Source organism: Dendropsophus ebraccatus, chromosome 4 (genome assembly GCF_027789765.1).
Source record: "Dendropsophus ebraccatus isolate aDenEbr1 chromosome 4, aDenEbr1.pat, whole genome shotgun sequence".
In the NCBI taxonomy this organism is placed as follows: Eukaryota; Metazoa; Chordata; class Amphibia; order Anura; family Hylidae; genus Dendropsophus; species Dendropsophus ebraccatus.
In genome coordinates this window covers 136,283,904-136,311,280 of record NC_091457.1, presented here as the reverse complement: position 1 = coordinate 136,311,280, position 27,377 = coordinate 136,283,904, and the positions used below count along the sequence as shown (strand labels likewise).

The 27,377-nt window shown below is 42.4% G+C and overlaps 1 protein-coding gene across 4 annotated transcripts in view; it reads left to right on the top strand.

The window, feature by feature from the left end:
- The window catches only part of IQSEC1 (IQ motif and Sec7 domain ArfGEF 1), a 188,439-nt gene that overhangs the window by 27,775 nt on the left and 133,287 nt on the right, over window positions 1-27,377 (top strand). For 3 of the 4 annotated variants that reach the window (XM_069967113.1, XM_069967111.1, XM_069967117.1), the window contains exon 1: window positions 11,088-11,541. The exons of the other annotated variant lie outside the window; for it this stretch is intronic. In XM_069967113.1, the coding sequence (XP_069823214.1) occupies window positions 11,474-11,541 (68 nt within the window). In that variant the 5' untranslated portion in view covers window positions 11,088-11,473. Of the gene's footprint in view, window positions 1-11,087; window positions 11,542-27,377 lie in introns of those variants that run through there. 4 annotated transcript variants of the gene reach the window in all.

Below are 27,377 nucleotides of genomic sequence, written 5' to 3'. Positions count from 1 at the left end.
CCGATGGTAGATAATCTGCTGCTCCATATGTATTTCCCAATGTAAGCTTGTTGATAGGAAGTGCACCAATTGTGATGTCGCTCACTAAAGGGAGAAGTTATTTTTTTGTTATGTATGAAGGCTTTGTGCTTTTATCTCTTTCATCTCTTTGATACGTCTTTTTTTTATCTTCTATTTTTAGAATGCGATATTAGGCTGCATTGCAGCATCGGAGCCTAAGCCATTTGCGTTCAGTCTGTTTATGTGAATAATGATTTAGAGCGGCGCTTCTGATGATCAGCTGTAAACAGGGGGATAAATCATTCTCTCCCGGCCTAGTATTTTAGTTAAAATAAAATGGATGGTTCACTTAAAGGAGCGGTAAACCTAAAGGAACCTACAAACACAAGTTACCTTACATAAAATCTTTTTATCAAAGTCTACAACAGTCATAAGCATCAATAGAAGGATGTACCATGTACTCATACAGTGTATGTATCCCTCAATACTATTTTTACCATGCCAGGTCAGCAATTGCGATATGTCTTTCAGTCCATATAAAGCACAATGTAAAACAGATGGCTGCTAGGTCGGTGCAAAGATAATAGTACAGGAGATAGCAAATAAATCAAAGGTTTCAAATTCAACCTTTAGTTAGAGATCATATAGTTGGCCCAATGAGGAACAAATAAAGCAAACAATTATACATTATATCAGGAGATGCTCTACACCTGACCTGTTTTGCTTAGGAAAGCTTCATCAGGGGATCAATTGAGTTTTGTAGCAAATGTTGCTTTCCTTCATTGGAAACATGGCATAAATTAATAGTACAAGTGAAGACAGAGGACATTATAATGTTTTTTTTTTTTTCAAAATGTTTATTGGGTTTTCCAACAAAAAAGTGAAAATTGACATATATAAACAGAACATGGCATTTACAAGTGTCCACAGCGAAAAGAGAGCATAGCAAGAATAAATACAACATTCGAACCTAGTGAACGCTGAGAGTGAATAATGCACATTAAGTAACAAGTTCAATAACCAAAAATTAAGAGCTTAGCAAAGAACTCATGGATGATATTCTTCAGACCTCCCTCAAGATTCACTATTAAAAACTGTGGCCACATGTACATTCAGTTCTCTGCAGAGATTATGAGATTTGCAAGGCACCTAGGGTGCCTCTTATCGCCTCAGTACAATACCACTTGGTCAACTGGAATGGGCATACAATGTCACATATTTCCTGAGGGGTATAATGGGTGAGAATAAATGGTTTCCACTTTTGGAAAAAGCGGTTCGTGCCAGAGTCTTTGTGTCGCTCCGTGTCAAGCTTGTCCACTCCTAAGAACAGCTTCATTTGTGTAACAACCATCTCCACATCTGGTACATTGGGGAGCAACCAGTTGGTAAATAGACATCTCAATGCAACTAGTAGCGTGATATGAACCAACTGGGGCACGATCTTGGGTCTGTCTGTTCCTTCTGGGGGCCTCAACTGATGGAATAGCAATTCTGTGGGGCGTAGAGACAACCGGATTTTATAGCGATCACTGATATACGATATAATGGTGGTCCAATAAGAGACTGTGAATTCACATGTCCACACTCCATGCCACAAATTGGTCAATGGAGTGTGGCACTTCGAACAGTCAGTGATCCTATCGGGGAATGTCGAGGAAGGGAGGATGTTAAAACCGTAAATTGCCGAGTGGGCCAATTTGAAATACGTCTCCCTCCACCTCTCATTGACCACACACTTCCTTATCATCACCCATCCGTCTAGAATCACCTCTGTAATGTCAGTCACCCCCGTTAAAGGACCCCACTTGTCAAAAATATTCTTCGGATTCACTTTTAGAAAATTGTTGCGTAAGGCATTATATAGGGTTGATATCGAGGCTTTATTCGAAGAATTTCCTATGATGCCGTCTAGTGTGTGATGCTGGGATTCCCTTTTTACGTCTCTGAGTCTACTTACGCAGAATCCATGTACTTGATTGATGTATAAGTTGTGAGACTGGGGGAGATTAAATTTCTGCTGTATCTACGCAGGTGTAAGCCATTTTTGCGATTGGGAGTCCATCAGATCCCCCACGGACTCAAAGCCCCTGGATTGCCACACTTGAAGCCATTCCTTTCTTTGATCTTTAAGGAATTCCAGGTGGCAATCCAAGGGCATGTACTTGGAAACCAGAAAGGGGAGCTGCAGGAGTTTCCGTATCTCTTTCCATGTAACTATAGTGTCCCTTAACAGAAGGGAACGCTTTACTTCTAGGGGTAGTTTAGCATACGCTGTGTGTAGCAGACTCCGCAAGTTCCACGGGTGGGCTAGGGCTTGCTCAAGTTTTATGTTAGAAAAGTGGGAGGAATTGTGGAGCCAATCCATTATATGTCGGAAAAGACTAACTAAATTATATCCTCTTACATTGGGGAAGTTCACTCCACCCTCCGCCTTACATAACATTAATTTAGCCAGTGAGATTCTCGGGGGCGTTTTCCGCTCCAAATGAAATTAGTAAATGCCGACTGTAGTGTTTTGATGTCTGCGTGTCGTAATAGAAGGGGTAGAGTTTGTAGCGGGTATAGAAATCTAGCGAAGCTGATCATTTTAATTAAATGACAGCGTCCCATAAGGGAAAGAGGGAGATGGTGCCAAGCTTTAAGTTCAGTAATAATCTTACGTACTAATGGAGTATAATTAAGGGAATACAGCGAGTCAGGAGATTTTCCTATTTTTATCCGTAGGTATGTCAAGGAAGAAGAAGCTACGGTCACCCCCAGCGAGTCAGCTGCTGAACGTAGGGACTGTGATACCTTCCCCAAGGGAAGGAGTTCACACTTGGAAATATTCACTTTGTAGTCTGAGAACTGTCCATACCAGTCTATAGGTGAATCGGCGGGGCAAGGCACACTCAGGATTAGACATAAAAAGTAAAACATCATCCGCAAACATGGCCAGTTTAACCTGTTGGTTGCGAATGACATTATAATGTTTATTACAAGAGAAAACAATGTCCCTTTGTCTTTTAACCAGCCTATGTTCCAGCCCTCCTCAAACTCATTCTGGAAAAATCTCTTAAATCTGTGCTGAGAGGCAGGGCTACTAGTTAACTGAGGGATCAGTTATATGCTGCCCATATAAATGTGTTATGGAGGGCAGGAAGGAGTTGCCAAGGAGACACAGAAGCCAAGACTACAGAAAGGCTTCAAGGGCTTACAGTGAGTATTGAAGCTCACAGTTTACACTGCTCATAACTGCTCTATTATGTCGTCCATGCTGCCATTGCATAAGGGTATAAATAGAAATAGCTGGGCCCCATAACAAACTTTTAATTGGGACCTCTTCCTGCCACATCACTTGTGCACCGGAGCACTGAGGTAGAGTGGTACTGTCCTCTTGTGGCCAGAGGCACAGTGCTGCCTGCAGCCACAAGAGTGATTGGCAGAACGGGGAGCCAAAGGCTCCAAGCTCTGTCATCAAAGCGCCGCATTTAACGACAAGTGCTTGTCAGGAGTGCTTGCAGTTAAAGGGACATTTTGCAGCACCTAGGAGGCCAGCTCGGCTGCCAGGTGCTGCAAATGATGACAAATCATTGGGCCTAGTGTATTGCAGCAGCTGGCCGCCGCCCCCCCCCCCCCCCCCCCCTCATACAGTGTGGCCCATAGCAGCCTCTATGTTTGCTACAGTGATAGTTACGCCCCTGGAAAAGCAGGATACCCTCTTGTGTTTGTACACTGTATGGGAGACTCATAGCAGCTAGTCTTCACTAACTAGCTCTGGGAGAACTGAAAACTATTGATCGAGCTTGCAGAGCAGAAATCTAATGAAGAATTCCAAATTTGCTTGCTGCATTCCTCCTGTGGATGGCACTGAACAAATCCCAAAGGGAAAGTCTGTTTTACTTAATGCTATTTATTCTGGATGATTTTACTTTATATTGACAGAAATAGTTAAATAGTTCACAGTTTGTTCATGATTATTCGATTTACAGTCTGATCATTTGATGTAATGTGGAGTAATACTGATAGATTGCAGGTTAATGACTGTACTTCTATTACTAATACAGCGACATTCACCAATCAGGCTCAGACATCTATGGGCTCCGATAATTACACCTCTTGTTTTAGCTAAAATAGACAATAGTAATTAACAAAGCACTGTATGTAAATTACTGATTAGTCTAATGTCTAAATTATCAGTCTGATAATGAATACTGTTAACCCGAAATTAAAAAGAAAAAACTTGTTATGTGCCGGTCCCTAAAATAAAACAACCAGAACTCGGTATTCATGCATGCAAGTGTATTATAGCACTATGCAGAACCATAATACTCCCCTCCCCCTTAAAGGAGAACTTTTTTCAAAATGGTTGAAAGGGGGTGAAAACTAAATTATCTACTTACTTCACCGTCTCCAGCACTGAAACCCATCGCTCTAGGCCCCACCTGATCCCTGGTGGTGAGAAGGGACCTGGGAAAGAACATGTTTTCCTGGCAGCCCTAGGGTGGCATCCAACTTCTCCATTCTCTGGGATTCAAATGCAGAGCCTTCGGGTTCAGAAAACCTTGTCGAACCTGAACGGTTGGACAGGTCTGCTCAACACTACTTACGACAACCAGAAGGGGGTCTGAACGCTCAGATCCCGACCAATCAACAGAGACATATGAAAAATCTTTTCACATGACAGGAACACTTTAAAGGGAACTTGTTATCACTTTCATGCTACCTAAGCCAAAAGTCACTCTGGTGATCCTTGGTGCCTTCTGCCTGACCTGCCCGCTTGGGCTGTTGGTACATTGAGGACCTCCATGATAAACTCTGCTTCAGGCAGCATAAAGGTGACGAGAGCTTCCAAACTGGACAACTATTACCTTGTGTATAAGACGTATGATCTGCTGACTGATCACCAGGATCAGGTGGCCCCAAATCACTCTGTATAAACAGGGAACGTGCTGACGCCAATGATGTAAGTCAAGGACCATGTGAGAGATCCGGTTTGGTCTTGCACTCACAATAGCTGAGCCATGTAAAAGTTCCACCAGTATACTATATCGCCACTTGTATCGGGCAGCATTCTGCCTGTCTAAAAGCAGCCTTACATGTGTCTATTTTCCAGCCTGATATATAAAAGTCAGAACTGGATTCTGATGCCCCCCATGGTGAACGCCGTCATCGTCCCCAGAGTTCTCAATGTTTTCATCTGGGTGACTGCTGGGTCATAACAATTACAGTTTCCACCCATGGTGAGCTCATTCTGAATTAGTTCCAGATCTACAATGCTTTTGTTAGAAACATACAATCTGCCCGCAGCAAAGTCTTTTTCAGTTCTTTCAGCCTTTGTAAATCTGCGTAGTCATGCCTTAGCAGATCCGGCCTGTGCTCCATCTATGTCATTTACCCTTTAAACTACGATTCCGGAATGTGTTCGGGGAACTTGCTTGTATAAATCTTTTGAGAATCTAAACATTGACTTAAAACCAGAGACTTCATATCATACACATTTTAGAGTTTTCAAGTTCTGTGTGTCTGATCACATACATGAACGAGCCCATAGACCTTAGGTCAAAACTGAACAATTTTGTAACCTGAGATTCCCCCAAAACACAGCGCTACCAAACTGGAGGAAAAGGGTTCAATCTCCAACTACAAACGGAGGGTTCTACTAACGTAATAGTAAAAATAAAATAAAAAATAAAATTCAGTTTCATGAATTATTTCTCTATTCAGATAAATAGGACAGTCGCTGTCATTTTTGCAACAAATCTGCCATGTGTGAATATACCCTAGGGCTATGCTCACAGCAGACTTTTCCATTAGAAAAATCTACCACATATTTGGAGTAGAAATCTAAAGCCGACTTTCAGATTTCTTTTTTTTTTTTTTTTTTTTTACACCTTGATACAATGTGGATTTAGATATGGATTAACCTCATTTGATGGAACTGATCAACATGTGGTTACCTGGTGTGTTAAGCACATGGAAATCAATGGGGTGTGAAATGTTGGAATGGAATCTGCTTCGAGATTGACATGAAAAATTAAGTTTTTATTTTAAATGGAACAGCAAGTTGTACATGTCCACTGACCCTCCATTCATACTCAATGGAGCTGCTGGAGACTGCCAAGTGCCATACTCTTTTTTGGCTCCATAGGCAATGAATTGCGTAGTGCTATGTATGCACAACTCGCTGCTCAACACAAAAACTCTGTTCTTGAGATTACGGTGGTCTCAGCAATCAGACTTCCACATCCACATCCCTCCACAACTTCCTTCTCTCTCTCACCAGTGGGTATGCCGCCCATCAGAAAGGATGCCAGTCACAAGCTTGAAATGCACTGTATAGTCTTCCCTTCCCCAGCCTCATCGTAACAAAAAAAAAAACAGTACTAACCTAATAATCCAAATCTACATCATATAAATATACGCCTCTATATATTTCTCTTGTGTGATTGACAATGCTGGATCGCCACAAGAGCCGATTCTGTATTCTCCCCCTTAGGCTGCATCTAAGTAGCAGCAAACAGAAGAATGACGCCTCCACGACGCCCTAGGGTTCTTGTTTGTTAGGAATTATGTAAGACTCCCCAATAAGAAACATAAAATAGAATAATCTTTTTTTTTTTTTTTTTTTTTTAATATTTTCTCTTTAATAAATAGTTTTATATTTTTTAGATCACTAGGAATATCTTCTCTTGGTATTTATTCTATGCATTGGCTGCTACATATTTAATCTTCTTCTTTGTCTGGATCAATCTGTCTTAATCTTCTTTGTCTGGATCAATTGCCATCTTTTGTGACTATATTCTCCGTAATATATTGGTATTGAGTGCTTTATATCCAATATATAAAGATTTCTTTACATATATCCCCTTGTGTTAAACATTTTATTGTTTACCATCCTGTGACAACTACTTATTATGTTTACTATATTCCCTAAGAGATAATAAAATCAGAATGCTCTGCATGTGTCAGTCTTCACTGGAGCTCTGACATTCTATTCTCAGATCAGGAAGCTGAGAATTACAGGTACCTGCCTAACATCAACCAGGCAACCAGTCAAAAAAAGGAATACCAACATATAGTTTAATATGTTCTCCATGGGCCTATTGTATTTTTATTTTTTTTCTGAACATAGTCTAATGTTGACTATGCATGCTCTATTTTCAGTTTCTATGCAGGACTACGATAGGTTGGTCATGTTTACTCTGACATGTGTCTCAAAACACCATGTGAATGGGTCCTTGGAGAAGTCATCAAGTCGTACACTCCCACCATACTGTATGTCAGAGACAGCCTTCAATTCCCGGAGACTAAAGGGCTCTGTGTCTGCCATAACTGATCAGGCAGCTTGTACTAGTATATTACCGATTTAATACAATACTGAACCAGGGCCGTCTTAACAGCATTATGGGCCCCTGGGCAGAGGTGCGAATTGGGCCCCACCCCCCGCGGCCGCCGCCATCAAAACCCCCATCTTTGCAACCCCGCCCCTAGCCAGTACAATTACGTACAATAAAAAATACAAATTATTGTTAACATAAACTTTAATTCACAACACAGTCTCTCAGCAGCGCAAAAACAAACCGTGCATGCCTCACCAAACCAGACCAGGTTGGCTTCAAAGTATCCAAAAAACGCAATGGAGACAGCACTTCCAACAGCAATCTGCAGGGTTTATTGTCACACCAGTGCAACATATCTCATATATACAGAGGGGCAACAACATGACTATTATATATGAGAACCATGTTGTCTCCCTGTATGTATACTGTATAACACAATATACAGGGAAACAACATGGCTTATATATACAGAGGGGGCAACAACATGACTATTATATATGAGAACCATGTTGTCTCCCTGTATGTATACTGTATAACACAATATACAGGGAAACAACATGGCTTATATATAGAGAAGGGCAAAACAACATTTCTCATATATACAGAGGGGCAACAACATGACTATTATATTATATATGAACCATGTCGTTTCCCTGTATAAAGAATACAGGGAAACAACATGGTTCATATATAATATAATAGTCATGTTGTTGCTCCTCTGTCTATATGAGACATGTTGTTTTGCTCTTCTCTATATATATGCCAGATAACAAGCAACAAATATTACCACCGCATACTGACTAACACCACCGCTGCTACTGACTAATCCACTGTACACAGATCACTATCACCTCATCCAGTCATATAGAGGTACCCAGCTCTACACAGGTTCTGTACACCATATACAGTACATTACAGTGCAGATACATCAAGTGACTCACATGGGACGTCTTCTCTGATCAGAGTTCTTCCCTTTTCATCTTCTTTTCCATTTGCCCTGTGCCGTTATGAGAACTTCTCCGAGCCACGAATCCACAGAATCTGCCAGACAGACATATTAGGCTCCACACTCTGTCACCATCCTCATCTCTCTACACACTGCACATCTATATTGGCCCCTTATAGATAACTCCCCCCTGTATTACCCCCTTGTAGATGGCTTCCCCCTGTATCCCCCCCCCTTATAGATGGCTCCCCCTGTATCCCCCCCTTATAGATGGCTCCCCCTGTATCCCCCCGTATAGATGGTTCCCCCTGTATTACCCCCTTATAGATGGCTCCCCCTGTATTACCCCCTTATAGATGGCTCCCCCCTGTATTACCCCCTTATAGATGGCTCCCCCCTGTATTACCCCCCTTATTGATGGCTCCCCCCTGTATCCCCCCCCGTATATATGGCTCCCCCCTGTATCCCCCCGTATAGATGGCTCCCCCGTATTCCCCCCTTATAGATGGCTCCCCCCTGTATCCCCCCCTATAGATGGCTCCCCCCTGTATCCCCCCCTATAGATGGCTCCCCCTGTATCCCCCCTATAGATGGCTCCCCTCTGTATCCTCCCCTATAGATGGCTCCCCCCTGTATCCCCCCTATAGATGGCTCCCTCTGTATCCCCCTATAGATGGCTCCCCCCTGTATCCCCCCCTATAGATGGCTCCCCCCTGTATCCCCCCTATAGATGGCTCCCCCCTGTATCCCCCCCTATAGATGACTCCCCCTGTATCCCTCCTATAGATGGCTCCCCCCTGTATCCCCCCTCCCTATAGATGGGTATCCCCCCCCCTATAGATGGCTCCCCCGTATTCCCCCCTTATAGATGGCTCCCCCCTGTATCCCCCCCCTATGGTTGGCTCCCCCGTATTCCCCCTTATAGATGGCTCCCCCCTCTATTTACCCCCACCCCCCGTATAGATGGCTCCCCCGTATTCCCCCCTTATAGATGGCTCCCCCCTGCACAGCAGATAAAAAAACAAACACCCAACTCACCTACCAGCGCTCCCCCGTCGCTGCTTCCTCTCCTCTTCTGCCTCCGGGTGATGCGTCGCTCCCCGGGGGATTCTCCGGGAGCGCACACATCCGGAAGCTCAGTACAGGAAGCGCACTGAGGTTCCTGATGCGTGCGCTCCTGGAGAATCCCCCGGGGAGCGACGCATCGGCCGGGGCCGGATTTCCTCTTGCGACTGCAAGCAAGAAAGTGCTTGCGGTCGCAAGAGAAGGGGGAAGGGGGGCGCGCAGGGCCGTCTTACCTATTGGGCATGGGAGGCGGCTGCCCGGGGACCCTTGCGTCCTAGGGGGCCCCTGCCCGCTGTCACAGCAGGCAGGGGCCCCCTAGGACGCAAGGGCCCCCGGGCAGCCGCCTACCATGCCCAATGGGTAAGACGGCCCTGTACTGAACTGTGTAAGCAGTAAAAGCAATAAAAAGAAAGAAAAAAGTGTAAAAAAAAAGTTTTAAAAAAAAATTCCTAATAAAAAATTTAATCAACCTATTAACAACTCAGAACAAAAAGAAATTAAAAATTAAAAAAGTAATCAAACAGTCCTATCTATCCTAAAATCAAAGTATCAAAGTAGGCGGATTTGGACTACCTCTATTTAAAGTTCATCTTAAAATGTATAAACCAGTGGACAGGCAGAAACTTATTACCCTGAGTGAGTGAGGTGGTGGGGTAAGAGGCGGAATAACCAGCTTAGCGTGTGATTGAAGAGTATAAGCAGTGTTCATAAAGTTGTATTACATGTCTGTGTATTTAGTGCCAGAAACAGCATTGGTTAAGGGTAAGTAGGACGGCACTTCCGAGGGTCGGTGGTGCTCATGGTGGTGGTATCCAGTAAGAGCCAGCACTCACTAAGTAGTTCTGCTCATTTATTATAGTGCAATATGTACCAGACACAGTAAGAACATATTTCAACCAAGCAAGGACTAAGCTGATGATGGCCATGCTTGGCCGAAACATGTCTTTACTGTATCTGATGCATATTGCATTACAATAAATGAGCAGAAACAGGATTGGAACCTATCATTGAACCGTTTTGGTTCATGTCTTTAAGACCTAAGGTGCCTCCAGGTGCGTAGCTGTAGGGAGTGCATAGGGTGTGGTTGCACCTGGGTCGGGGAGCCTGAGGGCATCCATAAACTCACTATTCCCCACATGAGGAGGCCAGGACTATAAAGTTGAGGGCCCTGTGACAGATTTTGCATTAGGACCCCATTCCAGTCATGCGCCCTGGTCTGACTGTGAGGTTAGATGATCAGACCCATGGTCAGTCTATGAAATATGAAAGCAAAGATGCGCCTGTAATACACCCTAAGGCTTGAGACTTTTTGTAGTGCTAGTGATTGATTTCAACGATTGAGTGACAGCTGCTGTCCAAAGCCATCCCCTGCCCTGCAGCTGTCACTCAATAGCTAAAATCAATAAGCAATGTTACTTATAGTGCCAGTGCAGCCCCGGCCTTAGGTGGGCCTTCCAGGTCTCTCATCCAGTCTACCTGTTCCTGAGGAAGCACATTAAAACAAAATGATTCATAGAATTTTCCATTTCAGAAACTCACTGGTGTGTCCTTAATACGGCTTCATTTCCTTGTACTAAAAACAGATTGCAGTGCCTCCTCGCACACTCAGCCGTGCAGCCTCCCATTTCTCTGGTTCATTTCAGTTTCAGGCTCCTTGTTTGCTTATTGGAAAATGATTCATTAGGACGCTTGGCCTGGGAAAGAGTTTATTACACAGCCGTCAAGTCAGATAGTTTGCAGACAGCTGGGGTCTTGTGCCGGCTCAAGAAGATGATTCCAGCTTCTCCGAGAGTGTAGCTGTACAGAGAGACGCTGAAGAAACCTCATATAAAAAAAAGACCCTTGGATGAAGTCCTGACTTGAGGAAAAACCCTAACCAGTCATTTTGAGGTCACTATGATTTTTTTTCCTTCCTCGGAAAATGTGCATAATATTCGGCGTAACACAGATTCCTGTAAACCATGAAGAGGTAACATGAGACCAGGCTCCAAGTGAAGTTTTTGGTCCCAGAAGTCTGGGGGATTTCTGCAAGTTGAATCTTTATGGAATCTACTACCTCTTTGTGAGTCCTGCACTGATCTGGGCTCGTGTCTTCAGTTGTACCTTAAGAAGTGGATTGTACAGGACATCCCAGGTGGTCATGAAGGGGGATGGAGGAGCCATGTGGAATCTAATGTGGAAATATTGCCTCTCTGTCAGAACAATAAGGTAGGGTCATCATTTATGTATAAGAGGAATAATTCTTAGCGACAGGCAATAACATTTAATGGGGGGGGGGGGGCGTATAAGGGAATGGTCTTGCAGATGGGTCTCCCACCTATGATTAATAGGAAGCAGTATCTATTGGCTGAAGGCATCAGAGGGGCTTCTCCCAATATGGATTCAAGATCGATAACGAAGTTGAGGGTTATAGGGTGGGACCCTGGGGAGGATTAGAGCAAAAATAACATGTGCTATGGCTTCTAGATTGACAAATAGGATTGTACCCTCCAACTAGTAATAGGTTTTAGTATGTGTTGGATAAGGGATTTTTTTTTTTTTACCTTTTGGCATTTTGGAATTAGGTGTCAACTGGGGATAGGGAACAATATAAGTGCCTTTTATATAGTACACATTTATTATGAGCACAGTACCTGGTTCTTACCTGGACTTGGATCATGATAGAATCCTATGATGTCCAGTCAGTAGGGCTGTGTAAAGTCAGAATACAGTAGTTGTCATAGAGGCACTGCTATTTTGTGGAATTTTCTATCTGGGGTGAAACTACAGTACGTCCAAAATCCTGTAATAGTTACCGATTCACTTTTTGGACATAGATTAGTCCCATTCACCGGGTCCCCAATGCAGTTACTGCATCAGTGACCTGTCACTTATTTTTCTTTCCAAATGTAAATTTGGGCCATGTTCACACTTAGTGAAACACTGACCGTTCTGTGACCCGGCTGGGTCACAGAACGGCCGGTGTTATTGAAAATCATCCTGGCTGGTACTGCAGTAACGGCCAGATGATCTTCATTTCTTCTGAATTCGGATGCGGGCACACCTGTATGCCCCCACTAGAGATGAGCGAACCTGCCGGATTTCTGGTTCGTACGAACCAGAAATCTCAGCATCTGATTCCCGCTGTCTGCCGGCTCCATGCTGCGGGTGGATACAGCCTAAGGAACGCCTAGAAAACTGGGATATAGCATATGGCATATGGCTGTATCCACCGGCTGCATGGAGCGAGCAGACAGCGGGAATCAGATGCCGAGATTTCTGGTTCGTATGAACCAGAAATCCGGCAGGTTCACTCATCTCTAGCCCCCACATCCGAATTCCCCGCTGCACATGCTCCATCGTGAGTACTGACAGGTTCTCTGTGGCCGCCATTCAATGAATAGCGGCCGCAGAAAACTGACATGTCACTAGCGATTCCGGCCAGAGTGTATACTATGTGTATACACTCCGGCCGGGATTCCCTCTAGCTGTAGCACAATTTAGGTAAAGTATTAATCACGGCCGTGTTGCAAATTGGTAACAATGGCCGTGAATAATACTTTACTTATGTTGTGTGAACATGGCCTAAAAATGTATTTGTATTAGTATAATGGGACATGGTTAGGGGAAGCTACTGGCTATATAGCAAAAGGTCTGATGTAAAAAAAAAAAAGTTTTTGGAGGTGTAGATCAACAAATGACTGGCAAACTGGATGACCGCATTTTCCACTACCTGCACTTTTTATACCTCCAGCCCATTAATATAGGGCATGTTTATAATAAGGAGCACTGTGCTCGCCCCGCTCTATTCTGGTGTATAAACAGGGCTGTGAGCAGCAATGAAATCATAGTGGTGACAATGAGTTGCCCGGACTTGCTGACATCTTATTATTGCATCCCAAACACTTACTATGTATGGAAATGTATACATTGCTGGGAGCGGGTTACACTTCAGCCAGCTTATAGTGTAAGATTCTCCGCAGCTATTGTGTTACCTCCCGGCCCTCGTCTGGGTGATATTTAGCCTCGCTGTTGTTTAGAGGGATTACTTGTATCCTATTGACATGAGTTTCGTATGACTGATCTGACCCGGTGACTTTGCACAAAGTTTAAGAAAGAAATAATCAAAAAGAAGAAATCAATATAATACAATAGAGGAATGGGAGCCAAGGAAAAGAAGGGGGAAAATAATATAGTGGTTTATAGTGGAGGGCTGACTGTATTGTGCAGAAATTATACAGAGAGAAATACATATCAGCATGGCAGATTCCATATATAAGTATCCAGTAAAGATTACTAAGAGGGGCTCAGTAGTCAGCCAGGGGGAAGTGACTTAAATGGTCAAGGATGGTCTTTTGAATAAATCATCAGTACAAGTGAAGAAACTTTGTAATATATCCCATTAGAGGAAAAAACTCTTTCTCCATTTTTCACCCAACCACTCCTTAAACTCAAAAGAACTGACATATTCTGATTAGCTTACTGAGAGATTAGGTTACATACTGCCCATAGAAGTCTGTGGAGAAGGAAGGGGAAGTGGTTGAGGAGGGTAGTTGCTGGAGAGTGACAGAGAGTGTCTGGATAAGTCCCCCGCAGCTTAAAGTAAGTGCTGTATCTCATCCACAGTATACACTGCTCACTACTGCTCTATAATGTCCTCTGTTCTGCTGCTTTTGAGGATGTGCTATAGAGATATCGAGAGGCAAGATCTCTTCTCTCTTCTGTTTGAGTACTGTGTATAGTGGACATCATCCACATATGCACAAACATGGCGGCTTATCGCAGAAAGTCCTTCGAATCGATGGGTGCATTTTAATGTAGCGCGCATGCGCGTAAAATGGCCATCATATTAACGCTGTGAAGCGGTATGGCGTCTGCCCACATAAGAGATGTTCCATGGAAATTTTAAACTGCACGATGTTTGAATAAAACAAGAAATTTTGCAACGTATGGGTGAGTGCCCTCATCTTCTTTCTATTTGATTGGACTGCATTTTAATGTAAACATCATTCTTTATATATCTGTATACGGTCAGATCTCTGCTTTTCCTTAATCTGTATATATGTGCCGAATAAATGATAGCACTCTGGGTGTTTACTCATCGCTAGGGGGAGCTAACTGTATACTGTTAATACGTCGAGCTCAGACGTATTAAGAATGTAATAAGCTCCACCTAGTGGTGGCGGTGTTATCTTGTTCATATAATATTATTTTTTCCTTCCTTATACTTTGTATATATTCTGCACACGATCACCATAACCTACAGTGCAGTATATGACAGACTTACAGCTTATCTTTAGTACCATGGGCTTGTACCATTCATCTTATGCTGCATTACTGGAATCCATCATATGGCAGATTATGTGACTTGTGTGATATGTACAGTGTGCAGTACATAAGTAATTCTGTATTTACATCTGAAGGCTCCACGTTGTGTTTTGTGATGATATTTTCCCTTTATCCTCCTTTCAGCCCGCTGATAAGTGTGAAATGGCGAGAGATCAGGCAGTTCAGCATTTACATAAGCAGTTCTACGTTTTTCCCTCTTGAAGCGGGTTTTATAGCTATCTCTGCAGATAATATGTATAAAACATGTCACAGCATCCACACCAGGTCAGGTCTTGTACATCAATCATGGAGGGCAGAGAGGGAGGGGGTATGCATGCTGCAGCTCAGCATGGCCTCTATGACACTTTAGCATGTAAAAAAACATGATTTTATATCTTTGCAAACAGCCATCAGCTAATAGACAGGTATCATTTGTTACTCAGGAGACTGAGAAGCCTGGCAGCAGTTTATCCCCCTCATATCCTGAAGGATATATGAAACTACTAAGCAGGGTCACATTCACACTATCCCTTCACTCACAATATTGCTGTCCTTGACAGGAACTGTCCAGAGCACGAGCAAATCCCCATAGACTGTCCTTCTCTGGACAGTTCCTGTCATGGACAGAGAAGGCAGCAGAGAGCACTGTGTCAGACTGAAGAGAATATACCACCAGCCACCACCAGATCTGTCCTCATCTTCCCCTGCTTACAGTATGGCTACATTGGCCTGAGGAAGGTCGGAAGCACGACCGAAACGTCGCCAGTAGCATTACTTACCTGCATAATTGCTTTGTACCCTGATCTGGTTGGATTGTGGCAAACTACTTATTTTTCATGCAAATAAATTTCTTTTCACGAACATCATAAAATTGGAAGTGCAGTGCTTTTGTCTTCATATGAAGAGAATATACCACTTCCTGCAGGCACACAGCAGCTGATAAGTACTGAAATAAATAGATGTCATTTACAAATCTATATAACTTTCTGACACCAGTTGATTTGAAAATAAATAAATAATCGCTGGAGTTCTCCCTTAACCTTAAATTCATGAACCAGGAAGATCAGGATGAGCAGCTATTTTATTAGACAATTTCTTAAAGTGTTCCTAAACTTGCATGGTTTTATCGCCTTGACACTTCAGAGTGGTGACGAGATGAATTTTAAGGCTCCCATTGTTCTTATTGAGTCCTGAGAGTGCACAGCCATTTTCTGCACTTGAAATAAAGGGATTTAGAGTGGGCTGGACCAGAACAGGGCTGCTTGCTAGTAATCCACACACTACCTACTGCGCTAGCCAATCACAGCACAAGACATCACTTGGTTCCCTTTGCTAACATAGGGTTGGTCCAATCCATTTCCTGTGAACCCACTTGCAGAGACTGTTGCTAGAGATGGATTTCCCTTTACAACAGGCAATGGACAGCAGATTGCAGTGAAGGGAGACACCTAGTGGCCAAGACTTTATTTTTTGTGGTAGTCACTTTTGTTAAATGAATTGGGGGAAGGGGGGTGTTTGACACAACAGTGACCATTTAAATGACCATATATAAGAAATTGCTGTCCTTATGGCTGTATATAGATCCTGACTAGCAGGGCAGCAAGGAGCTTCCTAAATTCCTTGCAGATTATATAAGGATACATATGAACTTTCTGCTTTTAAATAGCACATTTGGTACAATGTAACACTTTATCAGTTCAGCTTAACAAGATGTAATGGGAATGTGACTTTTACGCAGGATGTCCACAGGGCGACACACAGTCCTGGCTAGAACTGAATTACACAGTCTTTAAAACCACTCCTAAGAAAATAGCTGGGAGGTGTGAATATGTTCCTGTTCACCATAAAAGCTTATTCATGTTGGGGATGTTAAACCACCCTCTAAAACAGCACAAGTCTGGGCACCGGCTGCTTCAACCAATGTTATAAGCTTAAATAAACTGACCATTTATAAGACGAATGAAGGGGCCAAATCCTACCTCAGAAAGTTGACCCGTTCATAGTACCAAAATACATAATAGCAATAGCAAAATACATTAGAAAAAAGTGTAAAGCTTTATATGAAGAACAGTCTGATGGCTGAAAAAGTTAAGTTTCTCAAAGCCATTACAAAATGATGTAATCTGAAAGTCTTTGTCCACCATTGCAACTGTTATGCATTGCACCAATGCCCATACGGCTATGGCTTCATACTCCTTCCCATTTATCCGGCATGTCCTCTTTCTAACTTACAAAATGTGTAGAAGGAGGAAAGGGATAGGAGTTAGTATGACTGCGGGATCAGACTACACAGGGTTAGTTTGTAGTCTGTTACCATGGATACATATTAGAACATAGAAACTGTAAACACAATGATTCTGTTTGCAAAGTTGTTATACATCTCCTTTTAGTTGTACTGGGACAATTAAGAAAAATTCTTTGGGAAAGTGGAACTCTTATTTTAAAGGGATTATCCAGCACTGGAAAAACAGAGAATCTGGAATATAAAGAATCTTGAAGACTTGACAGATTCCAGCAGTGGTCTGGGGCATTAGCACAGTAGTTGTGAAGGAAAGGTGAGAATAGTGTCAGACATTCTGGGGCACAGTTATTACGCGCCCTGTCATGAGCCTTTTCCATAGTGTAAGCCTGGTCGTCTCATGAGCGTGAAGGGGTGTGACAAGACATGGAGGAGGTGTGGCCTATGGTAAACCATGGTAGAACTGTGCTGCGGAGCAGATGTATGTTTTACTGGATTTACAAGTAAATCTGGTGGACTGCATGGGGTTGGAGCTTTGTTTGAGACCAGTGTACTGATAAATGCCCCCCTACCCTATATTGTAGATTTACCAACCACATCTGCTGGAAGTTTTTTCCAAGTATCTACTACTCTTTCAGTGAAGTAATATTTTCTTATGTTGCTTCTCAACTATTCCTTAACTATATCATGTGAGTTGTCTGCTGGAATATAAAGCATATTTTCTCAGTTATATAGTAATGGAAGGCAGAATAGACTCCAGACATAGTCACTCACTGAGGAATGTGCTCAACCAGAATGTTACTCATGACTACAAGTCATATTCCAGAGAAACCCTAATTATAGGGGAAATAACCGATATTACAGGAAACGTGGAACTGTATCTGTTTTCTCTTGTTTTTATTTTCCGTTATGTAATTGATACATTTCAATAAGACATGATGTCATTGTTCCTTTAACAATAACTGTCCCGTCAGTGGTTACAGTACCGGCACAGAGGGAACGTTCACTGTTTTTAATATCTTTCCACCTAAGAATAAAATCAGCAAACGTTATTAAAATGCGATGTTCTTGTCAATTTGCCAACCACATTTAGAGGAATGAGCCCGGAGAAAATGGCCAGATATTATTACCTATAATCACCGAACTGACGATACTATACTGAAAATTTATGTCCAAAATAAAAAGAAATTAATCATCATTTATACCGCGTCATAAAATGCTACAGAATACATGTTATGAAAACCGTACACAAGGAAAACTATCAGGCAGGAAGAATTCTTCTTAAAGGCTTTACCTGAAAAGGGGTATTCCCATCTGAAGATGTTATCCTGTAACCATAGGATGGGGGATAACAAGCTGATCAGTGTGTGTGGGTGTGGGTGTGGGGGGGGGGTCCTGATTCCCGACAGATTGTGATATCATTGACAAAATTGTACCTGGAATGAATGATAGGCACTGTTCTTGCCTAGCCAGCACATTCATTCTCTATGAGGCCACCATTCTATTTCTGAATGCGGAAATTTTGTTAGCCCATATGTTATTGATAGAGGATAACCTCTTCAGATGGGAATGCCCTTTAAGGTCATTTCCCATAATGACAACTTATATAACTAGTGTTGAGCAGGTTTGACAAACTGGAGTCCTGGAAAACTCACACAATGTATAAATTCATTGTTCACACAAATTCATTGTTCACACAATGTATAAATTCATTAGAGATCAACCGCTGTCGCAGTTTTTCAACGATGGACATTTAATGACAGCGGCCGATCGCTTTCATTACTATGAAATCCTGTCCGGAGTGTAAAAACACTGTACACACTCTGTTCGGGATTCCATGCGGCTGAACAAAAAACTGGCTTGTCAGTTTTGTGCGGCCGCACTAAATAGACTATGCAGACAATGTAAAGTGTGGCTCAAGCCATACTTTACATTGTCTGCTATGGTTAATTGGAATGCAAACACGCCCGAATGTGCCTGCATTCCAATTTATAAGAAATGATGTTCATCTGGCCGGGATGAACTTTACAGACAACGGCCGTTCTGTAACACAGCCGTGGGAACAAGGCCATAGGCTGTTTTCCTGCTGTTTTCCTACTTCTTTAGTCACCAGTGAGGGTTCAATCACACCCCTGTTTGAAAGGAGTATTTTCATTGATATTACCTGCAAACTCATTGAGATAGCCAATTCTGTAATTGGCACCCTTAACAGCCCCATGATGGGAACACTTGGGGTCACTGATCCTGGGGTTGTTGGAGGCCGCCAGACTCCTGTGGATAGGAGATAAGTTGTTTTTATGGGAAAACCAATAGTTGTAGAACAGCTTCAACACTGGCCGCAAGCTGGAACCAGTAGGGTTTAAGTACATGTAGTGTTGTATGTTGTAGTGAAATAGGATGGGTAGTATTTGTTATCAGTGGAGCTTAGTAGGATACTGTGTTTTCTGCAGGGCCGTGACCTCTCCACCCTCTTGCCATTACGTCCTGCCACCTTTGACAGAGCCAGTGCCTGGCTGGCGCGATGATAGTGCAGTAAATCAATACAGGACAGGCTGATGGAAAGCTGAAAGTATAGGGTTACCAAACAACACTAAACACTATTGGGATTCACATAAATTATTGTAGATGTGAGATATTCAAAAACTCAGAAAAAAAAATAACTGTAATGTGTGGACTAGGTCTGGGTTTGGTGCTGCCTCATCTATAGGGTCATCTGCCATGGGTTCTTGACTAGCTAAAGCCTGGTGTTAGAGTTAGACTGTCCTGTTCGAGGCGCGGTATGCATCTTTTGTTAGTCTTGCTTAGCAGGTAGAGATGAGCGAATCGCGAGCATGCTCTGGTCCGCCTAAACCCGAGGGTGTGGCATTGGATTACCGGTGGCTGAAGAAGTTAGATGCAGCCCTAGGGAGTCCTGGAAATCATGGATACAGCCATAGGGAGCCTTAGGGCTGCATCCAACTTCTTCAGCCAACGCTGAAGATGCTGCACGCTCGGCTTTAGGTGAACCAGAGCATGCTTGAGATTCATTCATCTCGATTGACAAGTAAAGAAATTGATCTTTAAGCTATGTTCCCACTACAGGATAGTGCTGTCCTATATCGGGGAAGACGGCCGTCCATTGATTATCATCGTTATTAGCTGCCTTCAATATTAAGGAGCGGACGCCTTGTCACGCTTGTATGATCCCATACTAGGAACATACAGTAGCCTTAAAGTGTCTTTGTGACACCAGATGTAGTACGGCAGTTGTATATAGAGAAAAGAGAATCACTTTAAAGGCTGCGGACGCCTTTACACATTTGTTTTCATTGCAGTGTGAGCACTTTTCGAAATAAAACCGATTTGCAATCGGTTTTAGTTAAAAATGTTCAATCATTCTGCCTTCTGCAGCTTTTATGTGTATATACTATAAGGCAAGCTGCTCTGTGATCGCTCAGTCTACAGCTCCTCTCTCTGTTATAATATTATTATTATTATTATTATTATTATTATTATTATTATTAATTAGCCAATTGCTATTTGATTATATTGTTTGGTGACAGCAAAGTGGAACTTTCTTACAGGACGTCTCGTAAATGTACCTACAGCCTCCTTCCTTAGTTCTACTCCATGATACTGAGATCATTCACAATTCATAGGCTGTTCTTGCTGCTTTTAGTTAATGGAACGACAAGGAACGTGATGTTGACTTGAGCGGCTACATTGTGAATTCTCTAAATGAGTCTTTATGAGTTCCAGTGAGATTGGCTTTATAGACACTATCATGTGCATTTACAGATTGTACATTGTACTGTATGTAACTCCTACTAACGTATTCCTATGTTAGTGGTATAATAATGTTTACAGCTACATGACACACAGAGCGATAATGGGCCTGACATGGAGAGAGCACTCATGGTAATTACCAAATAATCACATTATACATGGTAATATTATATGTATGCTTGGGCTGCAGGGGAAAGGAGGCAGCACACGTCTTTGTACACTACTAGAAATAATAGCTTCTCATCATATATGTATGAAGAACATGGCAGAGATTACCAACAAACATTGGAAATTATTACCATGGATGAGGACATTGATGAGTGGGTTGTGTTTATCCAAGACTAGAAATGAGCGCAACTCCAATATGCTCGAGTCCGATTGTTCACCATTTGATTACCGGTGACTAAAGAAGCTAGACACAGTCCTTGGGAGCCTGCAAAAACATGGATATATCCTATGGCTGTATCTAACTTCAGCCACCAGTATTCAAATGCTGAACAAAAATAGAAAAAAATGTATTCAAATGCTGAACAATCAAACTCAAACATGCTTGAGTTGCGCTCATCTCTATCCAAGACGTATTGTGACCGAATCCCGGAAACCACTTGGCTGTGTGGAGCTTCATAGAGGGGAACATGAAAGGGCAAGTAAGACAGGTCTAACCCAACATGTTAGTAAATTTACCCCTGCAATCTCTATACATTAGAGTTTATAGGTGGAATAAATTTCAAAGTGAGGCCATGGCAGAAATCTGGGTCACGTCTTTTATTTCCACTATGGATCGGCACTTGATAGGTTATAGGTTCATATTCAGATTAGGCCCATTTTATGGGTACTTGATTGTACATGTATGGCACATCAATTGTGATTGCACACGAAATATATAATGACTTAGATATCCAACCCACATCGGAAAGAGCCAGTGGCATATGAACTTATGGCATGGAATATCCTTTGAAATCACACAAATTTTAGCACAGGATTTAGAACATAATCCATATGAAACATGCCTTTAGACTTGCATTCTCTTAAAGGGAAACTATCATGGTAAAAATATAGTTCAGTCTGCTGGCATCATGCTATAGGGCAGGGGGAGCACTTGAGTGGAAGATAACTTGTTATGTATATCTCTGCTCAACTGATAACTAAACGCTACTCATAAACCAAGGGCATCTATAGGTCTAATGGATACATCTTACTATACTGCCATATTTCATGGCACAATTTTCCGGGGAAGCCTCCCCCTTGTTCTCCTCTTGCTGTCTGTGCAATTTCACGCAAAGATAGCAAGTGTTAAGCAATGATAGGGGCCACCCTAATGATCCTCAGATCGTTCGGGTGGCCCATTGAAGTCAGTGGGGCAAAGCACAGCAGGCATTTGCTGACATAATCATGATCTTTCAGCATGTGGAAAGACCACCATCATGCATGTCAGCTGATCATTGTCTTTCAACATACGCTATTACACTAAACAGTTATGGACCTGAATGGTCGATAATCGTCCAAGTAAGGCCAATAATCTTTTAGTGTAATAGGGCTCTATGTCTAGATGTTTCCATGCTGTATATGCCCTGTACCCTGTCTAATATTTTATCCTGGGAAGCTAATTCCATTAGGTTTTTGGAGTTTGTGATTGTACAACTTGGACCTTATGTCCTGAAAAGTTCCTAGCTTAGACCTTTTGTTTCGGTAACACTTTCTAGCTCTGGTAAGTAATTCCTCTGTAATATTTTTGTATTAATAGAATTTCTAATGTAAAAGGTAGAAGAAGCCATTTAATATTGAAGCTTATAAGATGGAAATCCACATCTAGCAATAAACTGCAATCCATGCGAGCTTCAGTCAATCTCAATACCATAGTTATGACCTTGACAAGAAACATAGAAACTTCTGAGATGAACCTTTAAAAGAGGGGGCCGTGTGCTGACGGCTTATTGCACTTATCTGATGTATAACGCTGTGCCCTATAACAGGAGAGCGAGAATTTTTCCGTGTGTGTGTGTGTGTATATATATATATATCAATGGCTGGTGTCCTATGAGTGGTGTAGTATATAGAGGTAGATGCAAGTTGTTATTGTGCCAATTGTGACTAAATACTAATTTTAGTCTTGTGTAAGGATACAAAAGTTTATAGGACATGTAGAGTGGCTACATGGCTACAAGCCATATACATGGCTTGATTTTCATTTTCTAGCAGGGCCCTTCCATTACATGCAGTAAATGTCTATGTCAGGCACGGGGAACCTTCAGCCCTCCAGCTGTTGGAAAACTACAATTCCCACTATGTCTGGACAGTCAAAGGCTAAGGTCTATGTGGTGTTCCACCAGTATTGCACCAAATAAGATCAGGTACGTGTTGATCCCTTAGATGTTTGAGTGGACAGAGTATGGGCAAATTGGAGACCAAGTCAACTTCTTGAACGATTTGTCATGTTCGTTAATTGCATTTTTATATACAGTGGTGCCTTGGATTACGAGCATTATTCGTTCCGGGACCGTACTTGTAATCTAAATCCACTCTTAGGGTATATTCACACGAACGGTCTTGCAGCGAGATTCTCGCTGCGAGACCGGCAGGTCCTGGCAGTTCCCACAAACTATATACTCGCTGCGGTCTGAACGACCGCAGCGAGTATGTAATTCTGCCGCCCTTAACCCCTTCTGCTCCCGGCCGGCTCCCCCGCTGTAAGCATACATTACCTGTCCTCGCTGCACGGGTCCGGCGTCCTGCTCTTCCACCGATTGGCCGGACGGGAGAGCAGGACGCTGGACCCGTGCAGCGAGGACAGGTAATGTCCTTACACCAAAACATATTTTCCCATAAGAAATCACTGAAATGTAATTGGTTCCACACCCCAAAAATAGTGATTTTATATTCTGAATAACATGTAAAACAAATGAAACAAACATTTAAAAACAGCTGAATATGTGATATTATAAGTTACTGTACAGTATAGCAATCAGCATGAGGAATATAATGTATAGTAAGTGATTAAACCTGAAACAGCAGCAGTTTGTAGATTTAGGATGGAACTGCAGGTCCCCATAATGCATTAGTGTAGTACAACAGGCTAGAATAGTGAAGCAGGGCTGCTGTCAGAGGTCTATGTGGTCACACGACGGCAATAAGAAAGGGGGTGTGTTCAACATGGACCAATCAGGACTGACAGAGACTGCAGGGAGCAGGAAGGAATGAGCAAGGCAGATGTGAGCACATACATGCAGCGCTCTCTGTCCGGGAAGAGAGGGGTTACAGCTATGAAGAGATTACCTCTACAGTCCTGTCCCCTGATGCAAGCCCCAGCCTGAAGTGGATCTGCTATGATTTGGAAGGTGAGGGAGACTTCCTGGAGACCATCCCCCTCCCCCACTCGCACTCTGACCCAGTACAGGAAGCTCTTAAACCAAAGCAATGCCCTTAAACCAAGTTACTCTTAAACCAAGGTACCACTGTATTTATATTTTTCAGATAAATTTCTTTCATTTTTTTTTCTGAAGCTAAATGCTACTATAGCATCCGAACCGTCCAGTTGTACGGTTGTAAACAGCTGGAAAAAAGGACCTTCCACTTAATTTTATGTGTGAAAATTGTATTAAATGTGATTTGCTAAGCCTTTTTCCATTGCGTTCCATAGAACTTATGTTTTTTTGAATTGTAAAATGGTCGTTTTATGGCTCAAATGACTGTCCAAACTGCTGTGCATGAACATAACCTTAAAGGGATTCTGTCACTGGGTTTATGCTGCCTTAAATGAGCATGGCATAAACTTGTGACAGAAATGATGAACAGATCAGTGTATTACTTACATTATTTTGTTCAGCCGTTCTCCTAATTTGCAGGAGAATAGGATCCTTGCCACACCCCTCCCCCACCCTCCAGCTGCTGATTGACACTTGACTGCCTATACACAGCATAGCAAGATAACTGCCAATCAGCAGCTGGGGGGTGGAGTTTTCTGGTCCTTATGAATATCCAGGACTACTGAGCTCATGCACGTAATGGAGAGCACTACTTATTGTCCAGATTATTAAGGAGGATATCTCTGGATCAGCTGCACAGAACAATTTAAGTGATACATCATTCTGTTGAACTTCTCTTCCACTAGTTTATGCTACCCTTAGATAGGACAGCACAAAGCGACTGACAGAGTCTATTTAAAGAAACTGTGAATGCCAGGACCCAAGGTACCCTAGTCAAATATTGCCATTATGCTGCCTGTACCCTCCTCATGGGTAAGGTGGGGAGATAGTAACATTTTATTTTTCTTTTTTTCTTTTTTTTTTTTGCTGTAAAGCTTGAATGGTTTGTGGTATACTAAATGGAAAAAAAAAGTATAGAATTTACCAAATAAAATAATACAGAAAACTCCCCGGCAAGACAAGAGGATCATTAATGAGTGTAAATAATACGTTGTGGAGCCGAGCACTCACGTTGGCGGCATGTTCTGCCTATATCACCTTTAGCCCATGACAGCTCTAGCCTATTGAATAATGTAGTATACTGCAGGATGGAATGGGGGGGGGTCTTCTTTCTTTATTCTTTATGTACTTTATTTTGACCCTTATGTTTCTACCTTTCCCGCCCACCTTTGGACATGTTTGTCCTCCTATATTGACTTCAAATAAGGAAATTTTGGGACAACTGTAAATGTGAAGGTTCCCAGGACGGAGAAGTTTAACTGCATCCTCTGAAACAAAGTCCTGGTATGCTGTGTAACCTTAGACGGCAGACACATGATCCGTGCAGGGCTCCTTTATTGTGTATGTCCCTGTCCATGAGCGGCATCTTTCCGAATAGCCATGATACAGTATTGCAGGGTAGCCACATTGTATCCTGGCAGGGGGAACTTTGTGTTCCTAGGAATGCAATATTAAGATGCTGAACGCATTGATGTAGGGATCTTCTCTCGCACAATCCCCAAGATTATCCGGTGTTTTTATCACCGATTTACTTTGTTTTCAAGGGCGGAACGTTCAAAGCCCCTTTCTTCTTTCCGCAAACAGTAATCTCTTCTCAGAGAGGTTAATTTAGGGATCAAGACATTGCAGGGAAGACATCTAATTGATATGGGGAAGAGGTGTTTAGTGTCAATATTTAAGCTGGATCTACCTCGCCTATCGTGTACTGTATGGGATCAGCTCCAGGCCGCGGTAAGTACATTTCATAGATTTATTTAGTTCTTCGTTGTAAGGACGTCTCTTCGCTTTCTTAGAAGTAAATAACCACAACATTTCTGCCGTTATGAGTCATGTGGTATTTATGTACAGCTCATTGCCCATGGTACATGTGACTCTCCCGTGCACAGTGTATGTGAGAGACGGGGTGTTCCAGTGTATACAGCAGCTTACAAAAGATCATTGACATGAGACTTATGATACACATGTGAAGACTGTGACTGTCATACTGGGTGAGAAAGAGGGTTCTCATGCTTTCAGGGTCTGCTGTACTGTACGCAGCATAAAATGTAGCTCAGTCTATGGTGCGATTACACAAACTTATGTAATTTAAAGGGCAATTGAAGAATTGCACGCCATATTGTACGTCTGACTTTGAACTTATAATATGTATATAGACTGAATCCCACATACAAAGTCACTTTGTAGATTCGTCACATTACATATTTAGATTTTTTTTTTTAATCTTTCCTGTTACAGCCTATATTAAAACGAGTTCAGGCACAGTAGATTTTTCTCGAGTCTTTGGTATGTCTGGATGAATGTATCTGTATGACCGGTAATTGCATAGATCGCCAATAATCCTTTTATATAAGAGATAAACTGTAAAGTTGAATGACTTTGTATTGTGCTATGGTGTATGCAAGAGGACTGCAAACTCTGTGTGAACAGCTTTATACAGTATAATACACTGACATTTATATTTCAAAGGCTCTTGGTTTGCTTGGGTGAAACCGGTCTTACTCAATACTTCATGTAGGTTTGGTTATGTAATCACCAGGTTAAGTTTCCCCATACTCTTGTACATTGGCGACCTATCAATAAAAGGTTGCTGTTGTAATAGACAAACAAGTGATTATGTTCGGTCCATTTTGCGAACGCATACATTCATTTTGCAGGGCCCTGGTCTGGGCTGCAAAATTAACATGTACAGAAAATAAACTGAAATAAACAGTACGAACAGAGTACGCCATGATATACTTCAACAGGCTTTTTTAACGCCAAGAAGTTCTACTTGTTTTATTGACCCTTGGAAAGTATGGCTCCCAATGTACATTAGCTAAACTAGGCATATGAATGGCACAGGCCTCAGTGCATCCAGGTTTTGCCCGGCTGATCTACGACCATACATCCTGCCACAGTCTCAGAGCTTATAGCAGGGATGAGGAACCTTCGGACCTCCAGCTGTTGAAAAACTACAATTCCCATCATGCCTGGAAAGAATTGTAGTTTTGCAACGGCTGGGGGCCGAAAGTTCCCCATCCCTGGCTTATAGTATTAGCAATGAACACTATCTAGGATACACTGACACAAGGAAGAAACAGAGACTGTGAAGAAGGCTGTTTTGTCTTGTATAGAAGACTTTAGTTCTATTACAGAGATCTCTTCTTTTCCTATAATCACCTAGTAGATACATCCGCAGTTCAAGCACAGTGCACCACACTGAATATTCACCTCGGGCTTTTCTTACCACATGACAGGGAATTTTTCCGCCTTTTCATGACTTTGCAGCATCATTGCTTCTTAAGTGAATGTGACAGGCCACAAACAAAGGT